This window comes from Erinaceus europaeus, chromosome 11 (genome assembly GCF_950295315.1).
Source record: "Erinaceus europaeus chromosome 11, mEriEur2.1, whole genome shotgun sequence".
NCBI classification, from domain to species: Eukaryota; Metazoa; Chordata; class Mammalia; order Eulipotyphla; family Erinaceidae; genus Erinaceus; species Erinaceus europaeus.
The window spans coordinates 41,729,534-41,754,768 of NC_080172.1; the positions used below are offsets into that span (position 1 = coordinate 41,729,534).

Below are 25,235 nucleotides of genomic sequence, written 5' to 3' on the forward strand. Positions count from 1 at the left end.
TCGACATGTGCAATCTACTGGCACACCACTGCCCAGCCCCCTGGACATCCTTTTTTAAAAATATTTATTTTATTTATTTATTCCCTTTTGTTGCCCTTGTTGTTTTATTGTTGTAGCTATTATTGTTGTTGTCGTTGTTGGATAGGACAGAGAGAAATGGAGAGAGGAGGGGAAGACAGGAGGAGAGAAAGATAGACACCTGCAGACCTGCTTCACCGCCTGTGAAGCGACTCCCCTGCAGGTGGGGAGCTGGGGTTCGAACCGGGATCCTTATGCCGGTCCTTGTGCTTTGCACCACCTGCGCTTAACCCGCTGCGCTACAGCCCGACTTCCTGGACATCCTTTTTAAAGAGCTAAACTGGTAACTAGCATTCTTGAGCTGCTCTTCTGATATGGGTAGTGTCTAGTATTCCAGGAGTCCTGAAAGACCCAGCAGGTCTTGGATACTGATGTTCTCATTCCCACCTGGTAGGGGTGGAGTGGGTACCTTCCTGGCCTAGCCACTCAGTGCAGGGCCCATGCTTAGTGATCACCAGCAAAGCTTTGTCTCCTGACTAGGAGTGCAAGGGCACAGTAGGGTCCAGGACAGGGCCAGTCTGTACTCCCTGGGGTTCCAGTGGAGTCCCAGCCCTTGCAGGTCAGAGCCCTTGGCACTATGTGGACGCCTCTGTGAGTCTTCAGAAAACCCCCCCTCCCCATTCCTGGGCTATTGGTCAGCATCTCCTTCCCTCTGTAGCCTGAAGGAAGCCTAAAGCTAGAAGCAGGAGAAAAATAGATTCTGGGCTTCACACAACCTTTCTCAGCAGAACCTGGGCTGGGAGCTCTCTCTCAACCCAATGCCAAGACTGATGAGGCCTTTGTTTAGGGGATCAGGGCCAATGGCAGTCCTTCTCAGCCCTCAGGGGACACTAGCCAGATCACCCCCCAGAGAGCCCCAGTGCAGCCTGAACCATGGTCATTTGGGCCAGGAAGTTCCTCCTCTACTCTCCCCCCTCCTGTGCCCATCTCCCTCCCCTCCTCTGTCCCTGCTGTCCTAGCTTCACCCCAACCTCCTCCTAACTTTGCTGTCACTTCTCTCCTCTCTGTTCCTAGAAGTGAGAGTCCTGAGGCACAGGAAGAGTGAGTAGCTGCATGCTTGTGGATCCTGGCTGAGGCATGGGCCCGGGAATAGGCACAGGGTGGAAAAGCCAAGGGAAGGGGCCCTAAGCACAGGTTAAGCATTCTGCACCTACTGCCAGGCTTGCCTGAATAAATGTGCAGTCCTCAGAACCTGCTCTCACCACTTGCCTTTCTCCTCCTCCTGACATTATCCCTAGTTTACTTAGCACGCGGAACCAGATGCTGCTCGTCCATTTTATAACCCCTCTCTCAGACCCAATCCCTTTCTGGAGTTCTGCAGACAGCCCTACCCAGCCCCAGCCATCTCTGTCAGTCTAGTCAGAAAATGCAAACTCTGTCCCAGGCATTTGCATGGTACACCTGACCCCCTTCCTGAGGGCCCCCATCCCAGATCCCTGGTAAGGGCTCCACTTTGCTGGGGCCCCGCAGAGCTAAGCAGCGCTTTGCTATCAGTGTGCTGGAGCTTGCAACCATTGTCTGCCAGTGGGTCTGTCTGTGGGGGTGTGTATGTGGTGGGGGTGGGGAGGACCTCTGGATTCTGGCATCTAGTGTCCCGAGTCTATATAGTCATGGAGTCCGCAGGTGACTCAGTCCAAGGGTCACTGGGCTTTGCTGATGCAGAAAGAGGGCCGGAGGGAGACTCCACCCCAGCAGGGCAGAGCTAGGGAACCCAGGACAAAGGTCAGGTGTCTGGGCCCAGGTAGTGCTCTGGAGCTGGACAGTCACTGTCCTGGGCAGAGACATTCCCTAGAGTCCCCTGAGTCTGGCCCAAGAGCCACCATGAATGCCCAAGGGCCCCAAGGTACCTGCCCGCCGTCCCGTGAGTAGAGCTGGGAAGATGGTGGGACCTCCTCAGGTTCGGTCAGAGAATCTGCCTTTAGAGGTCTTCCTAGAGGTGCCCCTAAGCCCTGGGATCTAGACACTTGCCCTCTGGGTCCCGACTTGGGGAAGGGGGGGCCTTAGAGAGGAGGACTAGGAGGGAGGCGGAGCACGCAGAACCAGCTTCCCGCTAGCTTCTCCTCTCCTGCCTGATTCACTTAGGCACCAAGTCTTTCAACATGATGTCCCCGACGGGCGACAATTCGGAGCTACTGGCTGAGATCAAGGCAGGCAAGAGCCTGAAGCCAACGCCCCAGAGCAAGGGTCTGACCACCGTGTTCTCAGGCAGCGGGCAGCCGGCCTCCCAGGTAGGCGGCTGGCCTGGCGCCCCCGCACCCCCTGCACTCCAAGTCCCTGCCCGCCGGACACTCAGACCTGCCGCTTCTCCCCGCAGCCAGACTCGCCGGTGCCGCCGGCGTCCCCTGCGACGTCCAGGGCCCGGAGCCCCACCCCGCCGGCCATGGGGCCCCAGCCCTTGCTCAATGGCAGCGTGGCGCCGGCGCCGCCCGCCACCCCAGCACCAGGCGTCCAGCTTGACGTGGAGGCACTCATCCCCACACACGATGAGCAGGGTCGTCCCATCCCCGAATGGAAGCGCCAGGTGATGGTGCGCAAACTGCAGCTGAAGATGCAAGAGGAGGAGGAGCAGAGGCGGAAGGTGGGCGGTGGAAGGGGTGGGGCTTCCCAGAGGGCCCTGGGGTCTGCATCTGGGCCCATAACCTCCACCCCTCACCCCCTCCACATACACATCTGTTCTTGCCCCTCAATCTCAGGTGGCTTCCTAGACCTTTGGAGGAAAACGGGATTGCACGCTCTCCCCTCTCCTGAGGTGGCTCCCAGCCCCACCCCTACCTTAGCAGCCCTTACTGAGCTGGTAATGATTAGCGAACTGTTATATCTCAACCCCCTTGAGTTCTTGTTTTAAAAAAATGTTGACTGATTCATGAGTTGTAAGTGAAACTGAGATTGTGCACTGCTAATAAGCTTCTAGGTGAGGCTGACGGGTCTGGTCCAGGGGCCATGCTGAATGGGAAAGGTCACAGTCCTCAAACTGACCTGGACTCTTTCCTGGTCACTATCACTTTCTAGCCTCTGATTCTGAGCCTCACTCAGTTTCAGTTTTGTTCTGTCAGATGAGCTGGTCCTCATGGACTGAGTTTTGTCTTGGTCCATTTAACAAAGGAACCCTGGGTTGCCTACTCCCAGAGTGTCTGTCTATTCACACATTGTTGTGGCTTTGGGGGATTCATGACGAATATATTGGGATCTGCTCTGGAGGTGGCTTTGGGAGGGAGCAGGGGGTTAACCAGCAAGCAAGCACAGCACTTAGGAGAGTTTTGTGCCCCCCCCCCAGCTGAGCTATCACAATATGGATGTTGCAGAGGACAGGAACAGCCCTAAGTCCCCACTCTATTTGATTGCAGGGGTTTTAAGGAAGGAAGAAGCGAGGCCTTTTAAGAGACCTGGAAGATGATCAAGTGATCTGAAAAAGGCAGCAAGTTAAAGGCAGGACAGAGGAAGACTGGGAGTCAGGGTGGGCACAGCTTGGGTATGGTGCTTCCTGAGAGGGTGGAGCTGCAGCTGTCAGCAGGGGTGACCTGGGAAAGAAAGGACCTTCTACTAGAATAGTTGGGAGTTTGAGGTTAACTGGGAAAGTGGCATCAGATTTGTGGGGACTGGGTCTCAGTGGGTGGGGGGGGGGGTAGGAGGTGAGGACAGATCCCAACCTGGAAAAGCCAGAGGTAGAGAAAAGTAAGAAATAAGTGGGAATATGAGAATTGCCTTGCAATAAGTGGGTGGGAAGAGTGTAGCACAGTGACAGAGCAAATACTTTGCAGAACTGAGGCCTGGATGCAATCCCAGTGCCAACCACCCCCCATCCTTCATAAAAGAAAGAAGAGAAGAAAGAAACAAAGGAGCCAGGTGGTGGTGATGTATTCATTAAACACACACATTACCATATGCAAGGACCCAGGTTCCAGCCCTTGTTCCCCATCTGCAGTGAAGCAGGTTTGCAGATGTCTTTCTCCCTCTCTATTTCTGCTTCCCCTCTTAACTTCTCTTTGTCCTATCAAATAAAAATAGAAAGAAAAGAAAGTTTACAAATGGCCAACTGGAGTGGTGGATTTGTAGTGCCAGCACCAAGCCCCAGCGGTAACTCTGGTAGCAATAAAAAAGAAAGAAAAGGTTAGAAAGCCTGCATATTTACATTAATTATCATTCCAAAGAAAGCAGTTGGAACTGAGTGGAAGCCACAGCTTCAATATGATTGAGTCTCATTCAGTACATGCTGCTGGGAGAGTGGGGTGCTAGAAATGCAGGGAAGAAGGGATGAGGGAGCTGGCCTGAAATCAGATGATGGACTGGGTGGGAGAGGGTGGAAGTGCAACGCAGCTTCAGTGCCTTTTGCAAGTTCAGTGGGTGGTGTAAATGAGCAACTACGCCAGGTGTAGAGACCAGCCTGCTCGCCCTGCCTCTGCAGCCACACACACAACGACCTGCTGTGCTCTAGCCAGCGATCAAAGTGAGCACTGCCAGCGCCCAGAGCAGCAGTCTGGGCCGAAGCCTCCTCCCAACGCAAACCCCCTCCGGCCTCTTGGGGTGCCTTCCGTGCAAACGCAGCCAAGCCTGGAGCCATTACACCACCCCGGACATGCAAAGGGTGCCCAGGCGGCCTCTGCCGCAGGAGCCGGGCCAGAGGGAGACACGCCTCCCTCCCCTCTCTTGTCTTCCCGCCTTAGCTGACAGCCGCCAGCTCCTGCTGCTACCCCCGCGAGGGCTGGAGGTACTCCCAGGAGCACAACGCCATCCTCGGGCCCTTCGGTGAGCTCATGACCGAGGCCGACATTCTCCGCATCGAGCAGCAAATTGATAATCTGCAGGTGCTTCACAAGGCGCAGCAGCTGGAGGCGCGCCTGGAGGAACTGGAGCTGGAACTGGAGCAGCTGCTGCCCATCTCGGCCGCCCTGTCGGCACCGCGCTTCACTGTTGACCCGCGCCGCATGCACGGCCGCGCTCCCAGCCTGCCCGCCTGGTGCAGCAAGATCTCCATGTTACTCAATAGCATGGCCACGCTGCTGGCCACCTTGGGCGGCCGGCCGGCGCACCTGGCCGAATTACTGGCCGCGGACACCGGCCAGCCGTTGCCGCCACTCCCCGATGCGCCCTGGCAACCCGGGCCGCTCTGCCTGGGCCGCTCGCACTCACTGAGCTGGTGCCGGGAGGCGGTGGCGCGCGAGATCCTAGAGTGCGGCGTCTCGGTGCAGCACCTCCGCGCCACCTACGAGCGGCTGGCCCAGGGCCCGGCCCCCGAGCACACCCCGCGCCGCAAGCTCCCCTTGCCCACCGGGGCCCCGGACCGCGAGCCCATCCTCGAGGAGGACTATGTGGTGGCCGGCCCTCACCTGCCGAGCGCTGCCCCCGACGGCTTGCAAGCTGCGGCCGTGGAGCCCCGGGACGCACAGGACCCGCCCGAGACGCCAGCCCGCCAGGCGGCGCTGCAGGAGGTCGAGCCGCAGGCGGAGGGGCCGTCGCTCTCCACCGAGCTGCACGGCGTGCAAGACTACATCAACCTGCGCAAGGAGCGCATCGTCTACCTCTTCCTGGAGCATTGGCGCAAGTGGGCCTTCCGCGGCTCCGGGCGCCACGCCCAGGCGCGCCTGCGTCGGCTGCTGCCCCGCGTGGTGGCTGCTGGCGCCGCTTTGTACCCCGAGGCCGCCAACCCCCCCCAGACGCCCCGGGACGGAGGCCCAGACGTGAGGCTGAGGCGCCTGCTGAAGCAGCGGCAGGTGGTGGGCAAGCTGCTGGGCCACTGGCGGAGCCTGCTGAGGCGGGTGCCCGAGTGCCCCGCGGGAGGCCTGGGCCTGGCGCACGGACTGTACTGGCCCGAGCACTTCCTGCCGCCCCTAGACGGTGGTGAGCCCCCGCGCTACGACAGCCTCACGCTCGACCTCTTCATGCTCGGCTACTTCCAGCTGCTGGAGATGGGCCTGAGCCGCGAGGAGCGCAAGTTCCGCCACCTGCTGTGCTACGAGATGTTCGACCGGCTGGGCAGCCACCCGTGGGAGCTCATCCGCCTCTTCCACCGAGTGGTGCTGGAGGAGGTGGAGGCCGGCCGGCGCGGCTGGAACGACAGCTTCGAGGATCTTAGGCGCCAGTTCTTCGGAGACAGCCCAGAGGCCGAGCCGGCCGCAGATGAAGAGGCGGAGAAGGCACAAAGGGAAGAAATGATAGCGGAGCAAAGAGAGGAGACAGGGCTCGGAGCAGACGGCGCTGTTCCATTTCTGGCGGAGGAATGGACGGAGGGGCAGCCAGAGGCCCCGACCCCTGCCCCGCAGCCTCCGTCCCCACCCCCACCAGCTGCTCCTCCGCCAAACCCAGACCCTCCCGGTTCTGCGCCCGAAAACCCCACGGAAGACCTGGTGGAGCTGGTGTCTGAGATGGGAGAATTCAGCAATGAGGACATCTGCCGCTATATCGACCGCAGCTTCTCCTTCTGGAAGGAGAAGGAGGCAGAGCTTTTTGACATCTGAACAACACGATTCGATTCAGAATTTACTTCGAAGCATCTTAAACTAGGCTTGATGCTTGTCTTGATGCCCTTGAAAGGACAAAAGCTTGCAGGAAGAACCCAGGATACTCAGGACAAGTGGTCTTGGAAAACCAGAGTGCTCAAGGATCTGCCTGCCTCAGCCTTGGGGGGTCCCATGGGCCTGATGTGGGGGCATTGGCCTGAATAAGGGGTGTGGCCCAGGGCAAACCAAATGTCTCTCTCTGGCCCTCCAGCTTCTTGGCTTTGGAGTCAGCTGGAAGAAGCAGGCCCTGAAGGACTGTGGTTCACCTCTGGGGGGCAGTGTGGCTCTTACTCTCTGCTTTTTCACTGGCGTTCACGGCTCTTTGGCTGAGGTCAGGGAGCCAAGTATGCAGTGGCTCCTGTGACATGTACATCTTTTCTCTTCTGTAACATGCAAGTAATATGCAAGTAATAAAACTTAGCCTGTGTTGGAGCCCCCACCCCCACTCATTTTCATTGCAGCAGAAAAGTTGTGAGCTGGTGCCTACGCCATATGGGACTAGGCTATTCATGGGCCAGAAGGTTCTTCACAGTGGAACAAGGAGGGGGCATTGAGACTCTCCCAGATGGCAGGGTCTGTGGAACCCAAGTGTGTGGGTGTGCTCAGAGATTCTGGATCATGGGTCTGGGGCCATCTGTCCACTGGCCCCTGTGAAGGAATCTCATCTTCTGCTATTTAAATATACTTTCTGCACTCAGCTCTGACCTCTCTGACACTGGTTCTATAGGACACAGGGACCTGAGTTATTTAGAGGTGGGTGGGAATGCAGAGAGCTGTATCTAGACACTTCCCTTTCATAGTAGGGTATCCTCCTGTGATCCCCCTCATCTGTCCCACTGTCCCTTACTCATTCAGGTCCCCTGACTTGGGGGAGAGGGGGTGAGCACACTGTGACCCCAACCTTCCAGTCCATGATCTGAAGCTCTGTGCCTGTGTTTTAGGAGGAGGAGGAGGAAGCCCGCCTGGCCAGCATGCCTGCCTGGAGGCGGGACATCCTTCGGAAGAAGCTAGAAGAGGAGAGGTAAGCTGGGAGTCCAGTACGGTAACACCATAGTAGTCCTGAGGTTTTGCCACCAACTAACACTGTCTCTTTTTCCTTCCAGGGAGCAGAAACGGTGAGTGTGGCTGAATCTGACCTGCTCCCTCCTCCCAGTCAACCACAGAGCCCCTTCATTACCCCATCCAGCCCTGTACTGAGAGCCATCCCTCATCACTCAGTCCATAAACAAACCTCTCTGTTCCCACCAGACCCATCTTCTCCAATAACTCTGTCCCACCCTCAATATTTACTTCTAAGAAGTATTTTATTTATTTATTTATTTGAGAGATAGGATGAGAGAAAGAAAAAGAACCAGGGCACCACAGGGACATGTGTTGCCAAGGATCAAACTTGGGACCTCATGCTTGACAGTCCAATGTTTTATCCACTATGCCAGTGAACAGTGAACCACCAAAGTCTACTTCGCGCACCCTAATCATTTTACCCCCAGATATTCAGACCCATCTCCCTCTGCCCTAGCCATTCTGCCTCTCAATTCCGTAAATCAATAACTTGATCTTCTGTCCCTCAAAAATGTCTGCCCCCCCCCCCAGTAATTTACCTATTACTGTTGACAGGAATATACAATGTTGTGTTACGTTTTCTAGTAATCATGGTGAAAAAAAGAAGCAAAAAGTAAAGTAAAACAAAAAGACAGGTAAAAATAATAAAGTTCAATCACATATTTCAATTGATCTTTTAAGTTATAACTTTCAGTACATATAGTCCAAATAAATACTAATGAGGGCCAGTGAGCTAACTCACCAAGTAAGCTATCTTGCTACTTTGCCATATATGTAGCCCAGTTTTGAGTTCAACAGGAGAGTGTCATGGCCCTGAGGGAAGTTCTGATGCTGCAATGTCTCTCCCTTTGTCTGTGAATGATAAAAGACCAGTCTGGGAGTGGTGAAATCAAGTGAGGTCCTGGTTCTGGGGAAAAAAAAAAACCTAATGAAAAAAAAATTTTTTAACCAGCACACTGCACAGCTCTGGCTTGTGATAGCACTGGGGATTGAACCTAGGATATTACAGCCACAGGCATTAAAGTCTTTTTGCATAACCATCATGCTCTCTCCCCAGCTTTGAGATTTTTAAATGCAGTTCCAGAGTATAAACTCAGTGTCTCAGACATGTGCTCTACCAGAGCCATCCGGCTCACCCAGTTTTTTAATTTTATTTTTTATGATTGAGAAATAGAGACAATCGCAAAGCACAGGCCCACCATTCATGAGGTTTTCCTGTTTTTTATCTTCTAAGACTGGGGATCAAATCTTGGGCCTAAGGGATGTGAGGCAAAAGGTCTACTACTGAATCACCTGCCTCCAAGTGAGATGTTTTACTTACAACACACACACACACACACACACACACACACACACCTTGATGTCATATATATTTTAAGCCCATGACACTTTTTTTTTTTACTTTTATTATCTTTATTTACTTATTGGATAGACTGCCAGAAATCGAGACAGAACAGGGGAATGGGGGAGAGACAAAGACACCTGCAGCACTGCTTCAGTACTCGCAAAGCTTTCCCTCTGCAGATGGAGACCAACGGCTTGAACCTGGGTCCTTGAGCACTGTAATGTGCACTCAACCAGGTGTGCCACCACCTGGCTCCCATGACACTTTTTTTTTTTTTGCCTCCAGGGTTATCACTGCCCTTATTGTAGTTATTACTGTTATTATAGCTGCTGTTGTTGTTGGATAGAACAGAGAGAAATCAAGAGAGGAGGGGAAGACGGAGAAGGGTTGAGAAAGACCTACAGGTCTGCTTCACCACTTGCGAAGTTACCCCCCTGCAGGTGGGAGCAGGGGGCTCGAACCGGGATCCTTGCCCTGGTCCCTGGGCTTTGCACGATGTGTATTCAACCCCTCTGTGCTACCACCCACCCACCCCCTTGACACTTCTTAATCCCGACATTTCTTTTTTTAATTTAATTTTGTTTATTTTCCCTTTTGTTGCCCTTTTTTTTTAAATTGTTGTAGTCATTACTGTTGTTTTTGATGTCATCATTATTAGATAAGAGAGAGAGATGGAGAGAGGAGGGGAAGACAGAGAGGGGGAGAGAAAGAGACACCTGCAGACCTGCTTCACTGCTTGTGAATCGATTCCCCTGCAGGTGGGCAGCTGGGGGCTTGAAACAGGATCCTTAGGCCGGTCCTTGCACTTCAAGCCACACGCTGTGCTACCGCCCAACTCCCTAATCCCTGCATTTCAAATGTCCCATGACCACACACCCTTAAAGGTATCCTTGCCAGCATGCACTTCTAGTCCCTAAATTCTGTCTACTAACCTTCTCCTATCAGTTCCTTTCTCCCAATAATGTGGTCTCTGCTGCCTAGCAGCCCAAACCCACTCCCCAGTAACACAGATCCAGGTTGTAGACCCAGTAATCTCTCTCCTAAACTTAAAAAAAAAATATCTTTATTTATTGGATAGAGATAGCCAGAAATCAAGAGAGAAGGGGGTGGTAGAGAGGGAGAGAGAGAGACCTACAACACTGCTTCACCACTTGCAAAGCTTTCCCCCTGCAGGTGGGGACTGGGGGCTCAAACCCAGGTCCTTGTGCATTGTAACATGCACTCAACCAGGTGCACTACCACCCAGCCCCTTCTATTAAACTTTTTGTAAGGTATTTTTAATTTTTTATTTTATTTTTATTTATAATTATTATTATTATTGCCTCCAAGGTTATTGCTGGGGCTTATTTTATATTTTTTAGACCAGAGCATACTCAGCTCTGGCTTATGGTGGTGCTGGGAATTGAACCTGGGACCTTAGAGCCTCAGGCATGAAAGTCTTTTGCAGAACCATTATGCTGTCTCCCCAGGCCAATTTTATTTATTTATTACTATTTATTCTGGAATAGCCAGAAATCGAGAGGAAGGGGGAGACAGAGAGGGAGAGAGAGATACCTGCAGCACTGCTTTATTACTTTCAAAGCTTTCCCCCTGCAAATGGGGACTCAAGGCTTGAACCCAGGTCCCTGCACATTTTAACATGTGTGCTTATTTCTGACACATCACCACTCAGTACCTATTTCCAGTGATACCCCAGCCAGCAATAATTTTACCATACTCTCCCACCCAGATGCCACAGATACCCTAGTGACCTCAATCAAGCCTCTGTATACCCAGCAGTCCTGCCTTTGACTCCTGGTTGTCTCCATTAACCCTTTACCTCATTAGCCCATTATTCTGCCCATCCTGAGCTAATCCCACTGTCCTCAGCAACTCAGCCCCATACCCTATGTCCACTCCTTGCCACTGCTGATCTGGTGAGGCTGATCCAGTTAGGATGCTTAGCCAGCCCTCTCACAATGGCCTGCCACCTGCTGCCCCCATCTCCTGCATAGGAAAGAGGAGGAGCGACAGAAGCAGGAGGAGCTGCAACGGGAGAAAGAGCAATCCGAGAAGCTGCGGACACTGGGCTATGATGAGACCAAGTTGGCACCCTGGCAGCGACAGATCATCCTGAAGAAGGGAGATATTGCTAAGTACTAGTTGTACCCCTTTCTGCCTGCAGTCTCACGAGCCCAGGGGGTACCCAGCCACCCTCCCACCCCCACCCTGGCCTGTCCAGCCCAGGTGGAAAAGCTAGGAACCCAGCAGCCTTCCCCTCCAGCCTTCCCCATGCCCCTCCCTGATCCCCATCTCTGTGTCCCTCATCCCCAGCCTGGGCAACGCTGGAGAGAGCCCATTGCTGCTGCCACATTAGCCTAGAAAAAGTGCCCAAGCTGTTGACGCAAAAAGATGCTGCTTATTTGCATGCCTACTTACGTATATTTGCATGGCTATTGAATGTCAAGTGCACAGAGCTCTCTCTCCCCCCCCCACCCCCCAGCACGTGGGCGGTAACTCTTTCCTGCGGAGGGGTTGCCCCTCCCCCCGGAACCTTCGCGGCTGGAGCATCCTGGGCGAGGTCCCCTGCACTGGCCCCGGGGTTTTCCTCCCTCCAGTCTGACCCAATTTTGCGCTAGGCTCTGCCTGGGGCCACATTTCCCATCCCTTCCGAAGGTTTCCTCTCAGTCATTTGTTTACTAGAAACGGTGAAAACTGCAAAATGTCCGTGGGGACGGAGCTGCAGCGTGTGTGGGGGGAGGGGAGGCGGACTACCCATCTCTGCCTCTCACCTAATTCCCTTAAGTTACCTTTGCGCTAAACCCCTCCACTTCCCACACCCTTTCATTGCTTTGGTGTGGCATGGAGGAGGTCCCTGATCCTGTGTCTCCAGCCACCCTTAGCACCCCCCTCCCCGCATCCATATTAAAGCTCTTTTAGCCTTCCACAGCTCACATTGAGTCTGTCTCGCCATGCTCTTTCTGTCTCTGGACCCCGGCAGAGCGGAATGAATGGGCTGGCCACTTCGGTCTCCCGATGCCCCAGAAAATGTATCCCATACCACTGAGCAACTCCAGACTCCAACCCATAGCAGTTTTACTTAACAAATTTAATACCGAGGCCTCCGTCAAACCCAGACAGCCAAGCCATCACTGGACCGCCACCCCAAGGTGCGCAGGAGATAGGCTGGCTGGCACTGCTTTGCAGTACTGTGCCGGGGCTTATTAAGTGACATAAAATGTCTACGTGCATAAGTAACTGTACTTAGGGCTTCTGCGAGGGCCACTTTGGCCCTGAGGTAGCAGGTGGGCCACTGCGTCAGACGCTGCGCTGCAGGCGGCTGCGCAGGTCCTCCGCACAGCCATCCAATCCCATGCGCTCCAGAGCAGCATAGACTGCGCCCAAACCCGCGGGCTGCTGTTGTCGCCAGCGTTTGAGCATCTCGTACTGCTGGTCACGGAAGCGGCTGACCTCCACCTCAACCGCCTCAATCTCAGCCTCCCGCAACCCCAGCGTGCGCACAAACTCCTTCCAGCGCCGCACAGGCACCGCATCCATCACGTCGTACAGCTGCGGGCCGGGCTGGAGGCTGGAGACCCCAGGGCCAGTGGAGGGGGGTGATGGTGGTGGCAGAGTCGAAGAGCCTGGGGGTGGGGCAGAGAGAGCCAATGAAGGACTGCAACCAGGGAGGACCAGACCAGGGAAGACATGAGGGAGAGACTGCATGGAAGTGGTGCCACCAGATGCCACAACTTCTCACCCAGACCTTGGGAGAATGGGATAAGGCTCCAGGCCAATGAGGTCCCTTACCAAGAACTCTGCTCTGCAGATCCCAGGGCCATGTCACATCAGGGCAGGCTGCCTCCTGGGTTTGGGGGAAGCTGGGGGCCCAGCTGTTCCCTACCAGATGGGTGGTGCAGACCTTCTCACTGCTTCTGGTTGGCACTGACAGGGTGTGGGGGCTGTTCATGTGTGAGAGCTGAGGGTCCTGGAAGCCAAAAGAGCCCGTCTACTGGAGTGGAACCAAGAGTGGCCATCTCTGGCACAGTGCTGCCTGCTCTGGTCAGCCATACTCTCCCATACAGGCTCAGAGAAGGACCATTTCCTTTGTTTGAGATGCCCTGTCACCCTCCTTTTACTCCAACCCTGGTGGGGGCCTCAATACCAATGTGCTTGTTCCAGTGAGCCATCAGCTCCGGCTAACTTGTCTTGACCTCAGTCTGAAGAGCCACTTGAGAGCTGGCTGACCTTGTTCCTGATAACTGGGCACATGTGTTCATTAGACCTACTCTATACCAGCCACTGTGGCTCACACGAGTGGGGGTGGGGGTGGGTCATGAGGTTTGTTTTTTCCCACCAGGGTTATCATTGGAGTTTGGTGTCTGCATGACAAATCCACGGCTCCCAGTGGACTTTTTATTTTTTTCTTTCTCTCTTCTATTTTAATAAGACAGAGAAATTGAGAGGGAAGGGGAAGATAGAGAGAAAGAAAGACACCTACAGCATTGCTTCTCTACTTGTGAAGGTTTCCCCTTGCAGGTAGAGACCAGGGGTTTGAATCCAGGTTCTTGTACATGGTAACATGTACACTGAATACTGGCTGCACCACTGCCCAGCCCCAGGTCATGAGTTTTTGCTACCAGGGTTATGGCTAGAGCTGAGTGCTTGCACAACTCCACTATCCCCAATGGTATTCTTTTTTAAATATTTTTTTTAATTAATTTTTTTTTTTACCAGAGCACTGCTCAGCTCTGGCTTATGGTGGTGCAGGGGATTGAACCTGGGACTTTGGAGCCTCAGACATGAAAGTCTGTTTGCATAACCATTATGCTATCTACCCCTGCCCCCCAATGGTATTCTTATTGTTGTTATTATTAATAGAGAGTGTGAGAGGATAGAAAGGGAAAGGGAAGGAGAGACAGAAAGAAGGGAAGCCATATGCAGCACTGGTCCAACACTGGTAAGTTTCCCCTGTACAGGTGTAGACCAGGGGTTTGAACCAGCATACTTACGCTTGGTAACACATGCACCCTACCAGATTCATTACTGTCCACTTCTTGTCATGAGCTTTAATCTGGCCTAACATCCTAGCTCCAGAAGACTGAAACCTGGTGAGACTCTTACCTGTAGAGGGGTCAGAACCTCCAATCCAGCTTCCTCTGCTGAGAGATTCAAAGAGAACCTAATCAGCTACCGTGTGTGTCCTCTGCATGCCCCCACCCTTGTTTTGTCATTCCCTGCCTCGGTTTTCCCTCCTGCATCAGGGATAAGTGGGCTGTGAGCTCCCCATCCTGATCACAGGTCCCTAGAAGTGTGTGTATGTGTGCACACACGTGCACATGTGCACTTACCTGGTACTACGGACCTGGAAGGCTGGCAGCGGTGGTATGTGTAGGTCAGGGTGGCACCAAGCAGGAGTGGGACCATCAGGCCTGCTAGAAGCACCTGGACCCAGAACACTGAAAAGAGCAGCTGGTGGGTGGTAGGTAGGAGTCACCTCTATTCCCTCCCCGTGAATCATGCCAATTGTCACACTTGGATTCCCATCATGCCACCTACTCTGCCTCCAGCCACAGATAGCTGCACAAGGCTCAGGACAGCTCCCCAGGGTGATCCTGCAAGAGAAAGGGGCCAAGGTAGGGAGTCACCTGTGGGAAGCACTACCTGGGACCCCATCCTAGAGCTCCTTACCTCCCTGGGTTTCCCCCTCTGAGAACCTCACTTCACCCAAGAATGTTCCCATATTAGTGGTAAATATTAGTTTGTCCCCAGTAACAATAACTACTTGCAGCCTACCAGCTGCAAACTAGGTTAAGGATCACTAGAATATCAAATCTTTAAGGACCAGGATTTGTCTATCTTATTCCTTGTATCCCCAGCTCCTAGAACAGTATCTGGAAAATAATAAACACTCATTAAAGATGTTGAGTGTATGAAGTGCTCTACCCCAGTTACAGTCCTGGGCGGGGGAAGCTAGTAGCACCTACCCCTGTCCAGAAGGGGAAACCACAGATCAGAAAGATAGGACTTGCCTGAGACGCCCCCTCCCTACCCAAAGAACAAGTGGCAGATCTGGAATCTCAGTCTTGAGAATATATCGATGTGACATAAATCCTTTCTTGAGTATGACTTGGAATAAGTATGAAGGGAACGTGGTAAGAGGCAAAGACAGACCTCCCTATCCCCCCCACCAATTTATCTGCCATAAGGTGAAGTCAGATTAGCATTCATCTTCCTAAAGTAGGTCCCACTCTCCACAGGACCAACTTCTCTGCTCTTGGGGCCCCTCTTTGCTCCCAGCCTCCCTTGCCCCAGCCCAGGGCAACCAGGAAGTTACTTAGGGCAGGAAACGCAGCTGTTGCCATCTTCATAGAAGCCATGCAGACAAGACCCACAGTCGGTGGGTTGGCGGGGACCTGCCTTCCAAGAGATTGTATGGTCAAGATGGGAGATAGGGGGGACTGGGGTGTGGACAGAGAGGCCATGGTGGAGACACTCACAGGATGCCTGTGGGTTGCGGTGCAGCATCCCACACTCTACGCATGGGAGGCAGATGAATTCTGAGCTGTCCATACAGCCACTGTCCCAGCAATCCTTGAACCAGCCAGGCTTACAGCCACAGAGGGTGTTTGACACTGCTGAGCAGTTCCTCAGGGCCACCTGGCCACCTGGTGTGGGATGAGTGCAGGAGATGGAAGAACAAAGAACAAAGGTCATCAGGGTCAAGCCCCCCTCAAAGGATGGAGACAGGATTAGAGCAAGGAAAGGGCTGCCCCAAGGGAGGGGGGTGTGGAGACCACTGTACACCAGAGTTAAGCAGGTACAGGTCACCAGAAGGGGTCCTCTTGAGACTCAAGGGAGAGGGCCTGGGGTGAACAAACCCCATCCAGTCACTCCCTTCAGAAAGACCCTAGCCATGACTGGTTCTCCCCAGGGAACTCCCTTACCCCAGCAGTAGGCAGCCCTCACCCTGTTCATAACAGGCTCTGCAGCGGTTACACTTGGACTCCTGGTGGTTCTCCCAGGCCAAGAAGGTGCCCTGGGAACACGGGGCACAGGTGTTTTTGCCACATGGCTCTGTACAGGACTCTTTCAGGTAGTGACCTGTGGAACTCAGACTGGGGTTACACAATTAAAGTGACTCTCCCCTTCCTATCTGTGGCTCTGATTTCTTTCCCAGCCTCCCCCACCTCTGCTTGACTCCCCACCCCTGCCTGACCTCTTATGGGTTCTCAGTTCCCAGCCCCACCACCCCAACATCCTACCCCTTTAGCCACACACCTGCTGGGCAACCCCTGCAACAGAACATGCCATTCTTCTTCTGGGAGCTGTGGGCACAGTCACACCTGGGGTGGGGAGTGCTGCCCAGGCCTTGGGAACCCAGCAACATGAGGACAAGTACAGCCTGGGGAATAGGGGCTGCTGGCTCCAGTGTGGTTGCCCCAGACAAGGACTTCTCCTTGACAACCCAAACCCCCAATTCAGAGCCCCAACCTCTACCCTCAGAGTTGCCCACCTCAGGTTCTTGAGCAGAAGGAGTACCCAGTGGTGGGAGAGAGAACTTCCTTTCCTCTGGGTACAGACCAGTCTTCAGGAAGCAGAGTTGGGGCTCCTGCCCCTCTCCCTTTCCTTCCTTCAGGGCAGGAACCAGGCAGCCCCACCTCCACCCATGTGGCCAATAAGGTGGATAGACTTGCTATTTTCTCTGCCTGGGCCCCCAGACCCTTCTGGGCCCTGGGAGAGTACTTCCTGTCAGTGGAAGGGCTCAGCCCAAGTAGAGCCTCTAGCTAGGTCAGAATGGGGTGAGAAGGACTCAGCCTCCAATGAAGCTAGAAGCCAGGAGCCTGAGCTCACCACCAACTCCCTGAGGCCCCTTCACTCCTTGGGGACCCAGACCCATGGCCCAGATGTCCCCCACCTCTATGTCCCCACTCACCACAGAAACCACTGCTGAGGGACAGCCCTGTAGCTGAGGCTCCATGGCCCTGGGCCCGTACAGGGCACTGCCACAGGTGACAGGCGCGGGTGCTGCTCTCACCCGGGGGGGGGGGGGGGGGGGGGGGGGGCCCTCCCCCCTGCACGGTCTGTCCTCTGTGCTTTCCCCGCCCAGCCTGGGGGAGGGGACTGGGGCGGGGCCCAGTGGTTCCTGGTAGCGGAGTCTCTCAAGTTCCTTAGGACACCCCAGTGTCCCTGAGTTCACTTGGTACTGGTGGGCTGCAGGCAGTGGGGATGTAAGGGTGGCAGAAAACAGACCAGGGTTGCATCCAGCTCCACCTCTTCTAGCCCAGACCCTGGGGCCATCATTAGGAGGTGAAGACAAAGTAAATGATGTTCCCTCTTGGGAAAATCTGGATTGTTCCCCCTCCCCCTCAACCAGAGAGAGTTTAGGTCAAAAGTACCTAGGTGGTACCTTCTGGTACTGCGAAAGGTACTTTTACAGCTCACAAGGTTGAGGGGGTATCTGTCCCTTGGAAGGAAGTCAGTCTCAGTAGGGCATGAGACACACTGACACGGGCTCACAGAGCTTGTGGGTACTGTGGTGGTGGTGGTGGTGGTGTGGGGCCAAAGTCCTAATGGTGACCTTCCAGCAGTGCACAGGGCTTGGAGACGATGTGGTGCCCCCTGTCCCATTAATTCACTTTTTCTCTCCCACAAGTTCTTCCACTGCAGATGGATGAGGACAGGTACACCCCCAGCTCTCAAGGGTACCTGAGCTGGGAAAGGGGTGGCGTGCATAAGCAAAGTACTCTTCTCAGTAGAGTATATACAAGTCTTTATAAAAGAATCGAAAGATCAATAAATATGCAACTTTATACAGAGCCCAACCCAAGCCTGGTATGACCAGAGGGGCTGGGAGAAGGGAGGAAATGTCCCCTTTGATTGAGGCCAGAGGGCAGAGGTGGTGCAGGCTGCCTGGGAACATAGCTCTGTGAACTGGAGCTGGTGAGTTCAGGAAGGGGTGCTACAGATCCTGAGGGGGAATGGTTTGGGGGGGATGTAGGGCAGCTTCTTGAAGGGGATGACTATGGGAGGTATCCTGAGGGATGCTGTAGCCCAGGGTTCCATTGAGCCCTCCTCCGGTTCCATCCAGTCTGGCAAAGTGCAAATTGGACCCCAGGTGGGGGCAGGGGTCCAGCTGCGCATTTGGGTAGTGGTCACACAAGGCAGCAGCTGGAGCAGGGCTGGCTCACCCTGGGAGGCACGCTCTCTGCTGTCCTTCTGTCAGTGGCACCCTTGGAGGGGGGTCCTTTTCTTCTCAGACCTCCCTGTAGGCAAAGGGGAGAGACAATCCTTTGGCTGGCCCATTTGGAGTACTCTAAGCACTTCCCCCCATCCTAAGCTTCCTTTATCACTATCCTCATGAACATTCCCTTCCAGGTGCTGGGGAAGGTCTCCCTCACATCTCCAAGTACTATCTGCTGCCAGCCAGGGTCCCTAACAGCCCCAAAGCCTCAGTGCCCCTAGCACCAGCACACTGGGTCATGGGCCCTTTACCAGGACCAGGTCACTCACGAGGCAGTGAGCGTGGAGTTCAGCAGCAGGGTGGTCCTGATTCGGTAGAGCTGGGCCAGCGTCAGCTTCCTGTGCTGGACGGAGATCCCTGGGGCTGCCTCAGGCTGGACTCTGGCCAGAGACCCTAAAGGCAGTTCTCTGCTATTCTGAGTGGGCCTTTGGACCCCTCCAGCTGGGCAGCTGGCTCCCCCCTCCAGCTCTGCCAGCTGGGAGCCACTGCCAGGGTTCAGTGCTCCCTGAAAATCCCAGCTGAGTCCTGTTTCCTGATGGAAGCCCTGAGTCCTCCTGTGAGAGGCAGCAATAGCAGCCAAGCATAGTTCAGGTAGGCTGCGGCTGGGGGCTGGGGGTGCTTCATGGGCAGTGGCCCCTGACAGCAGCTGGAGGAGGCTGGCCTCAGATTTGGACTTCAGCAGGTGGGGCAAATGGAGCAATTGGACAGGGGTGCATCGGTGGAGCTGTGGTGAGGGTTGGGGGGAAGGGGTCTGTGGTATCTCCGGAGGCTGTGGCGCTGGTTCTGACATGGGGGTGGGGGCCACAAAGTCTTGCAGGGAGGAGGGGGAGAGAGTGCCATAGGCAGAGTCCATGGAACAGGAACGCCCATCTGCAGGGCCCAGGGGAAGCAGATCACTGGTGGGTGTGATGGAGGAGGCAGCAGTGCCCAGTGAGGTCTCGTCAGACTGAGAGCTGAAGGGGCCAGCTTCGAACTCGGGAGATGACAGCATTTCCCCAGGCTCCACCACAACCATGGCCAGGGTCTCTGTGGAGCTGTCTGAGACACTGTGGGTGGGAGGAGTGTCAGTGCAGACAATGGCAAGCTGTGCAGACAACGGCAAGCTGTACATCCTGGCACTGCCCAGGCTGAACACTGCAAAGCTCTCCTGCTTTGCCTGCTGGGAGCTTAAAGTCCTAAGATGGCCAGCAGGTGGCAGGAGTACCAGAAAGCTCTTCCAACTCTTGTGCCTGCATGACATCAGGACTAGGCTGCCCCACTTTCCTGTTGAGACTGGAAACAGTCTCAACAACTCAGCTCAACTGCTACTAATGGCTCAGAACTGGCACTCAAGTTGAAAACTCCTAGTCACCCCAACCTGGACTCTACTGGGAGACAGAACTGTCCTCCCCCCTCCCCAGTTCCACTCCCCTCCAGGTCACATCATACTTCCCCCCCTTTTTTATTGCTGTTACTACTGATGTCATCATTGTTAAATAGGACAGAGAGAAAGTGGAGAAAGGAAGGGAAGACAGAGATGGGGAGTGAAAGATAGACACCTGCAGACCTGCTTCACCGCCTATGAAGTGACTCTCCTACATGTGGGGAGACGGGCTCGCACCGGGATCCTTATGCCGGTCCTTGCGCTTTGTGCCACGTGAGCTTAACCTGCCAACTCCCCACATCATACTTTTAATTTTCCTTTATTTGATAGAGACAGAGAGAAACGGAGAGGGAAGGGGATAGAGGGAGAAAGAGAGAAACACCTGCAACACTGCTTCATCTCTTGTGAAGCTTCTCCCCTGCAGGTGGGGACCAGGGGTTGAATCCAGGTCCTTGTACATGGTAACATGTGCACCCTACCGATGTGTCACCAACCAATCCACCAGTCACATTATGAAGTCTTTCTGGGGAAGAGGACTTGGGTAGGGCCTGCTTAGTTAGCATCAGTGGCCTTGGAGTGAGGGGTCCAGGGCAAGCTCACCAACGCTGAGAGTCCAGGCTATTGTTGCTTTTGCGCAGGATGGTGGGGGAGCTAGCAGCTGATGCACTACTCCCACCACATTCCTCATGTTCCTCCTCCTCCTGCTCCTCTTCTTCCTCCTCTAGGCTCTGCAGGCTCTGCTGGCAGCCTGGCTGCTCCTGAGCACGGAGTTGCTGCAGTTGGTTCTGGAGGTGGGAGTCATGGTGCACCAGGGCGAATCGGGCTGTGAGGGGCCGCATCCCCTAGGCTTCCCAGCCTGCCCTTCCCACCTGCACACCTCTCTGCTCTCACCTGGGCATTGTAAATGGCATCCACCCAGCCCCTGCACAGAGCCTGACCACTGGCCTGGAATGTGTAGGCTGCCACAGCACTGTGGAACTCATTCAGGTGGATGAGGAGGAAGGAGCCTGATGAGGAAGGTGTTGGTTTGAGTCCCTGCCCATCACACCCCCTGTCCAGGAGGCAAGTGGCCAGGCTCCTTACCAGGGTCACGTAGCTCCCGGCACATGATCTTGTCTACCAGCATAGGGGGCCTAATGACCTTCGTCCTCTCTGCCTTCTTCACTGCTTTGGTTACCAGCAGCAGGTCCGTGAAGAGGAAGCAGTACACATCCATCTGTAGGGAGGAGGGGAGTAGGGAGGAGAGACTAGAGGTCAGGGCTAGGGTCTTGGGGCATCAGGAGGGGACTCTCAGACTGTCTGCTGCAATATCTTCCCCTGGGGTTACTCAGACTTCATCAAACACACTCCCATGAGGAAAGGAAAACTAGTGTTGGGGTAGAGTACACACATTACCATGCAAAAGGACTGGGGTTCAAGGCCCCAGTCTTCACCTGTAGGGGGGAAGCTTAAGAAGTGGTGGAGCAGTGCTGCAGGTATCTCTCCCCCCTCTCTTTCTCTCCCTCTCTGTCTCTCACCCTCTGTCAAAAACAACAACAAAAAGGCCTACAGGAATGAAGCTGCCATGCAGACATTAAGCCCTGGTGGAGAAAGGGGGAAAAATTAATTAATTAAGGGAGTCTGGCGGTGGCGCAACTGGTTAAGCGCACGTGGTGCAAAGCACAAGCACCAGCGTAAGGATCCCAGTTCGAGCCCCTGGCTCCCCACCTGCAGGGGAGTCGCCTCACAGGTGGTGAAGCAGGTCTGCAGGTGTCTAACTTTCTCTCCCCCCCTCTGTCTTCCCCTCCTCTCTCCATTTCTCTCTGTCCTATCCAACAATGACGACATCAGTAACAACAATAATAACTACAACAATAAAACAACAAGGGCAACAAAAGGGAATAAATAAACAAATAAAAAATTAATTAATTAAAAGGAAAGTACAATTAAAATGAAAAACAACTGTCTAGGAGGTTCACTCACCAGCCCCACCATAAGTCAGAGTTGAGCAGTGCTCTGGTCTTTCTCTCTGTATCATTCTCTCTCTCATTAAAAATAAAATTTTAGGGGGTCAGGCGGTAGTGCATTGGGTTAAGTGCATGTGGCGCAAAGCGCAAGGACCAGCATAAGGATCCCGGTTCGAGCCCCCAGCTCCCCACCTGCAGGGGAGTCGCTTCACAGGTGGTAAAGTAGGCCTGCAGGTGTCTATCTTTCTCTCTCCTTCTCTGTCTTCCCCTCCTCTCTCCATTTCTCTCTGTCCTGTCCAACAACGAATGACATCACAACAACAATAATAACCACAACAAGGCTACAACAACAAGGGCAACAAAAAAAGGGGGGGAAGGCCTCCAGGAGCAGTAGATTCATGGTGCGGGCACTGAGCCCCAGCAACAACCTTGGAGGCAAAAAAAAAAAATAAATTAAAAAAATTTAAAAAAAGAAAAAAGTTCAAAAACGGGGGGTAGTAGTAGATAGCATAATGGTTATAGAAAGAGACTCTCATGCCTGAGGCTCCAAAGTCACAGGTTCAATCCCCCACACCACCATAAACCAGAGCTGAGGAGTGCTATGGTTAAAAAAAAAAACTGTCTAGGGATGTGGATTAGTGGACAGAGGGCATGACTTGCATGAATGAAGTTGTCAGTTTGATCCCTGGCATCACATATGCCATTGTGATGCTTTAATCCTCTCTCATTTAAAGAAAATAAATACTATACAAAAGAATACATGTGGTCTTAGTATGTGTACCATAGAAAAAGAAACTAAAATGAAGAGCAAAATTTTTTGTCATTGGGCTATATGCTTGTGAAGTATTCCAATTAAGAGCATAGGTGGTATGGTCCAGGAAGTGGCGCAGTAGGTAAAGCATTGAACTCTCAAGCATGAGGTCCTGAGTTCAGTCCCTGGCAGAACATGTACCAGAATGCTGTCTGGTTCTTTCTCTCTATCCTCCTATCTTTGTCATAAATAAATAAAGTCTTAAAATAACAATAATAATAATCTAAAAAAAAAAAGAGTATAGGTGGGTGTGGCCCAGGAGGTAGCTCAGTGGATAAAGTGGACTCCCCAGCACCACCTGTGCCAGAGTGATGCTCTGGTTCTTTCTCTCCATTTCCCTCTCATTAGTTAATAAATAAAAACATATATCTAAATTTTTTAAGTTTTATGCATTAATTTATGAGAAAGAAAGAGAGAGGGAGTGAAAACCAGAGCATCACCCTGGCACATGTTATGCTGGGGATCAAACTCAGGGACCTCATGTTTGAGAATCCAAAACTTTACCCACTGTGCCACCTCCTGGGCAAGCCATGAAAATTAAAAAATACATTATTTATTGTGACCTAGGAAATGGCACAGTGGATAAAGTATTGGACTATCAAGTATGAGGTCTCAAGTTTGATCCCTGATATCACATTGCTAGGGTAATGTTCAGATTCTCTCTTCTCTCTTCTCTCTCTCTAATTAGTAAATTAAAAATATCTTTAAAAAAGTAAAACATTGGGGGCTGGACGGTAGCGCAGCAGGTTAAGCGCACATAGCGAGAAGCGCAAGGACCAGCGTAAGGATCCCCATTCGAGTCCCCGGCTCCCCACCTGCAGGGGGTCACTTCACAGGCAGTGAAGCAGGTCTGTAGGTGTCTATCTTTCTCTCCCCCTGTCTTCCCCTTCTCTCTCGATTTCTCTCTGTCCTATCCAACAACAACAGCAATAACAACAACAATAATAATAACAATGATAAACAACAAGGGCAACAAAAGGGTAAAAATAGCCTCCAGGAGCAGTGGATTCATAGTGCAGGCACTGAGCCCCAGCAATAACCCTGGAGGGAAAAAAAAAGTGAAAAATAAAAAGTAAAACATTTGGGGGTCAGGCGGTAGTGCAGTGGGTTAAGCGCAAATGGCATGAAAGAGGTCCAGCATTAAAGATCCCTATTCGAGCCCCCAGCTCTCCACCTGCAGGGAGGTCACTTCACAGGCGGTGAAGCAGGTCTACAGGTGTCTTTCTCTCACCTTCTCTGTCTTCCCCTCCTTTCTCCATTTTTCTCTGTCCTATCCGGCAACGACATCAATGATAATAATAATAACCACAACAATGATAAAAACAACAAGGGCAACAAAAAGGAAAATAAATAAAATATATATATTTAAAATATTTATTTATTCTCTTTTGTTGCCCATTTTTTTTATTGTTGTAGTTATTATTGTTGTTCTTGATGTTGTCGTTGTTGGATAGGACAGAGAAAAATCGAGAGAGGAGGGGAAGACAGAGAGGAAGAGAGAAAGACAGACACCTGCAGACCTACTTCACCGCCTGTGAAGCGACTCCCCTGCAGGTGGGAGCCAGGACTCGAACTGGGATCCTTATGCCAGTCCTTGCGCTTTGCGCCACCTGTGCTTAACCCATTGTTGAGCTACCACCCGACTCCCATAAAATTTTTTTTTAAAAAAATAATTACTATTTGTAGGCTCTTGGCCACACAGCACCTGAAGTGACTGGTCAACAAGCAGCTCCAGTTCTTCTGGCAGCATAGGGTTTATGCCCCGATTCCCACCGGGAGCCTGTGTGGCACTCCCTGGGCCCCACCCCAGGTGCTACGTGTAAAGAGGAAACCCAGAGCAGAGAGTCATCCCTCTGACATCACTCGATCTTGAATCACCACCCAACTTTGAATGGGCAGAGTGGGCCCTACACTGGGGTGCAAAGGTCCCCCAGGGAGTGGGGTGCCTCCAAGAATCACCTTGCTGTCCTTGCCTTCTTTCATCCTCAGGCTCCCTTCCAGTAACAGCTGCCGAGTTTCCTCAGGGGAGGCTCCAGGGATAGGTGCTGTGAGGTCCAGATGCAGAAATTCCTTCAGGAGCTGGGGGTAGAGGAGACGCAGGAGAGTGGTCAGGGGCTCACTTCCCTGGCAACCGAGAGACCACAGGTGAAAAGCCCAGCACCCTCCCAGCAGGGCCAGAAACACCCACTCCTCCGTACAGAGCACAGCACCCACCTTATCCACCTCGTCGTTGCTGCCCTCCACCACCTCATAGGCATCGATGCGGCTCACCACCGCGGCCAGCCGCTGCCGCTCCTGTCGCTGCCGCATGCACGCATTCACATGGTGAATGAAGCACTCCACCGAGTCAATCTGGGGGGACCAGCCATAGGGGGTTCACAACCAAAGGTTGGGGAGGGCCAGGGAGCCACCAAGGGACACCAGTGTCCCACTCACCATGGTGACAACAGCCTCCTTGGAGCGTGGCTCATCTGTCTTCCTCAGAAGCGACTTGAGCAGCAGTGGGTACTTGGTGAGCCGCTGATGGGGCTTGGCTAGCATGTCACTCAGCTTCAGTCTCTGGCATTGTTGGTGCTTCTCAGCCCACTGAGATGGGAAGGTTGTTGGGGGAAGGGGGGTTCAGAGTAGGCCAAGCTTGGTCCTCCAGGCCCCTGGCTCCTGGGGCTCAGGTGCCCCAGGTCACACACCCGAGCCCTCCCAGGAGGATTTCAGTCAGCCCTCACCGTGATGTAGGCCCGGAAGAGGTCACTGTCTCGCAACAGGCCGCGCATATACTCCATGCAGCCCTCCTCTTCCATGCAGTATCGAATATAGGGCTTGAAGAGTGAGCCGAACTGGTGCGGGACAGAACAAACGTAGGTTATCGGTAGGACCCTGCACCTGCACTTCCCCAAGGCCTTCCTTGCTAGCCTC

General features: G+C 53.4%; 3 protein-coding genes across 13 annotated transcripts in view; 1 reads left to right on the forward strand and 2 right to left on the reverse strand.

The window, feature by feature from the left end:
• ESPN (espin) overlaps positions 1–11,918 on the forward strand; it is a 47,656-nt gene extending 35,738 nt beyond the window's left edge. For 2 of the 8 annotated variants that reach the window (XM_007532753.3, XM_016192402.2), the window contains 5 exons: positions 2,161–2,306; positions 2,393–2,656; positions 7,514–7,593; positions 7,676–7,687; positions 10,974–11,918. In XM_007532753.3, the coding sequence (XP_007532815.1) occupies positions 2,161–2,306; positions 2,393–2,656; positions 7,514–7,593; positions 7,676–7,687; positions 10,974–11,121 (650 nt within the window). In that variant the 3' untranslated portion in view covers positions 11,122–11,918. Of the gene's footprint in view, positions 1–1,701; positions 1,940–2,160; positions 2,307–2,392; positions 2,657–4,739; positions 6,989–7,513; positions 7,594–7,675; positions 10,624–10,973 lie in introns of those variants that run through there. The other 6 variants (XM_060201343.1, XM_060201346.1, XM_060201349.1 and 3 more) reach the window with 5 other exon arrangements.
• Positions 11,919–12,048: 130 nt separating this feature from the next.
• On the reverse strand, positions 12,049–17,596 carry TNFRSF25 (TNF receptor superfamily member 25). Its single transcript, XM_060201355.1, has 10 exons — positions 16,475–17,596; positions 16,240–16,363; positions 15,928–16,062; positions 15,459–15,626; positions 15,296–15,374; positions 14,518–14,573; positions 14,310–14,417; positions 14,083–14,120; positions 12,769–12,946; positions 12,049–12,602 (listed from the first exon to the last, which is right to left on the reverse strand). The coding sequence occupies exons 2-10, from the start codon at positions 16,346–16,348 to the stop codon at positions 12,277–12,279; spliced, it is 1,197 nt and encodes a 398-aa protein (XP_060057338.1). The 5' UTR covers positions 16,349–16,363; positions 16,475–17,596; the 3' UTR covers positions 12,049–12,276.
• A 155-nt stretch (positions 17,597–17,751) lies between these two features.
• Positions 17,752–25,235, reverse strand: part of PLEKHG5 (pleckstrin homology and RhoGEF domain containing G5) — a 60,682-nt gene continuing 53,198 nt past the window's right edge. For 3 of the 4 annotated variants that reach the window (XM_060201350.1, XM_060201352.1, XM_060201353.1), the window contains 9 exons: positions 25,046–25,156; positions 24,759–24,908; positions 24,537–24,674; positions 24,282–24,401; positions 20,649–20,781; positions 20,457–20,572; positions 20,166–20,350; positions 18,472–19,248; positions 17,752–18,224 (listed from right to left, as the gene is read on the reverse strand). In XM_060201350.1, the coding sequence (XP_060057333.1) occupies positions 18,215–18,224; positions 18,472–19,248; positions 20,166–20,350; positions 20,457–20,572; positions 20,649–20,781; positions 24,282–24,401; positions 24,537–24,674; positions 24,759–24,908; positions 25,046–25,156 (1,740 nt within the window). In that variant the 3' untranslated portion in view covers positions 17,752–18,214. Of the gene's footprint in view, positions 18,225–18,467; positions 19,249–20,165; positions 20,351–20,456; positions 20,573–20,648; positions 20,782–24,281; positions 24,402–24,536; positions 24,675–24,758; positions 24,909–25,045; positions 25,157–25,235 lie in introns of those variants that run through there. The other variant, XM_060201351.1, reaches the window with a different exon arrangement.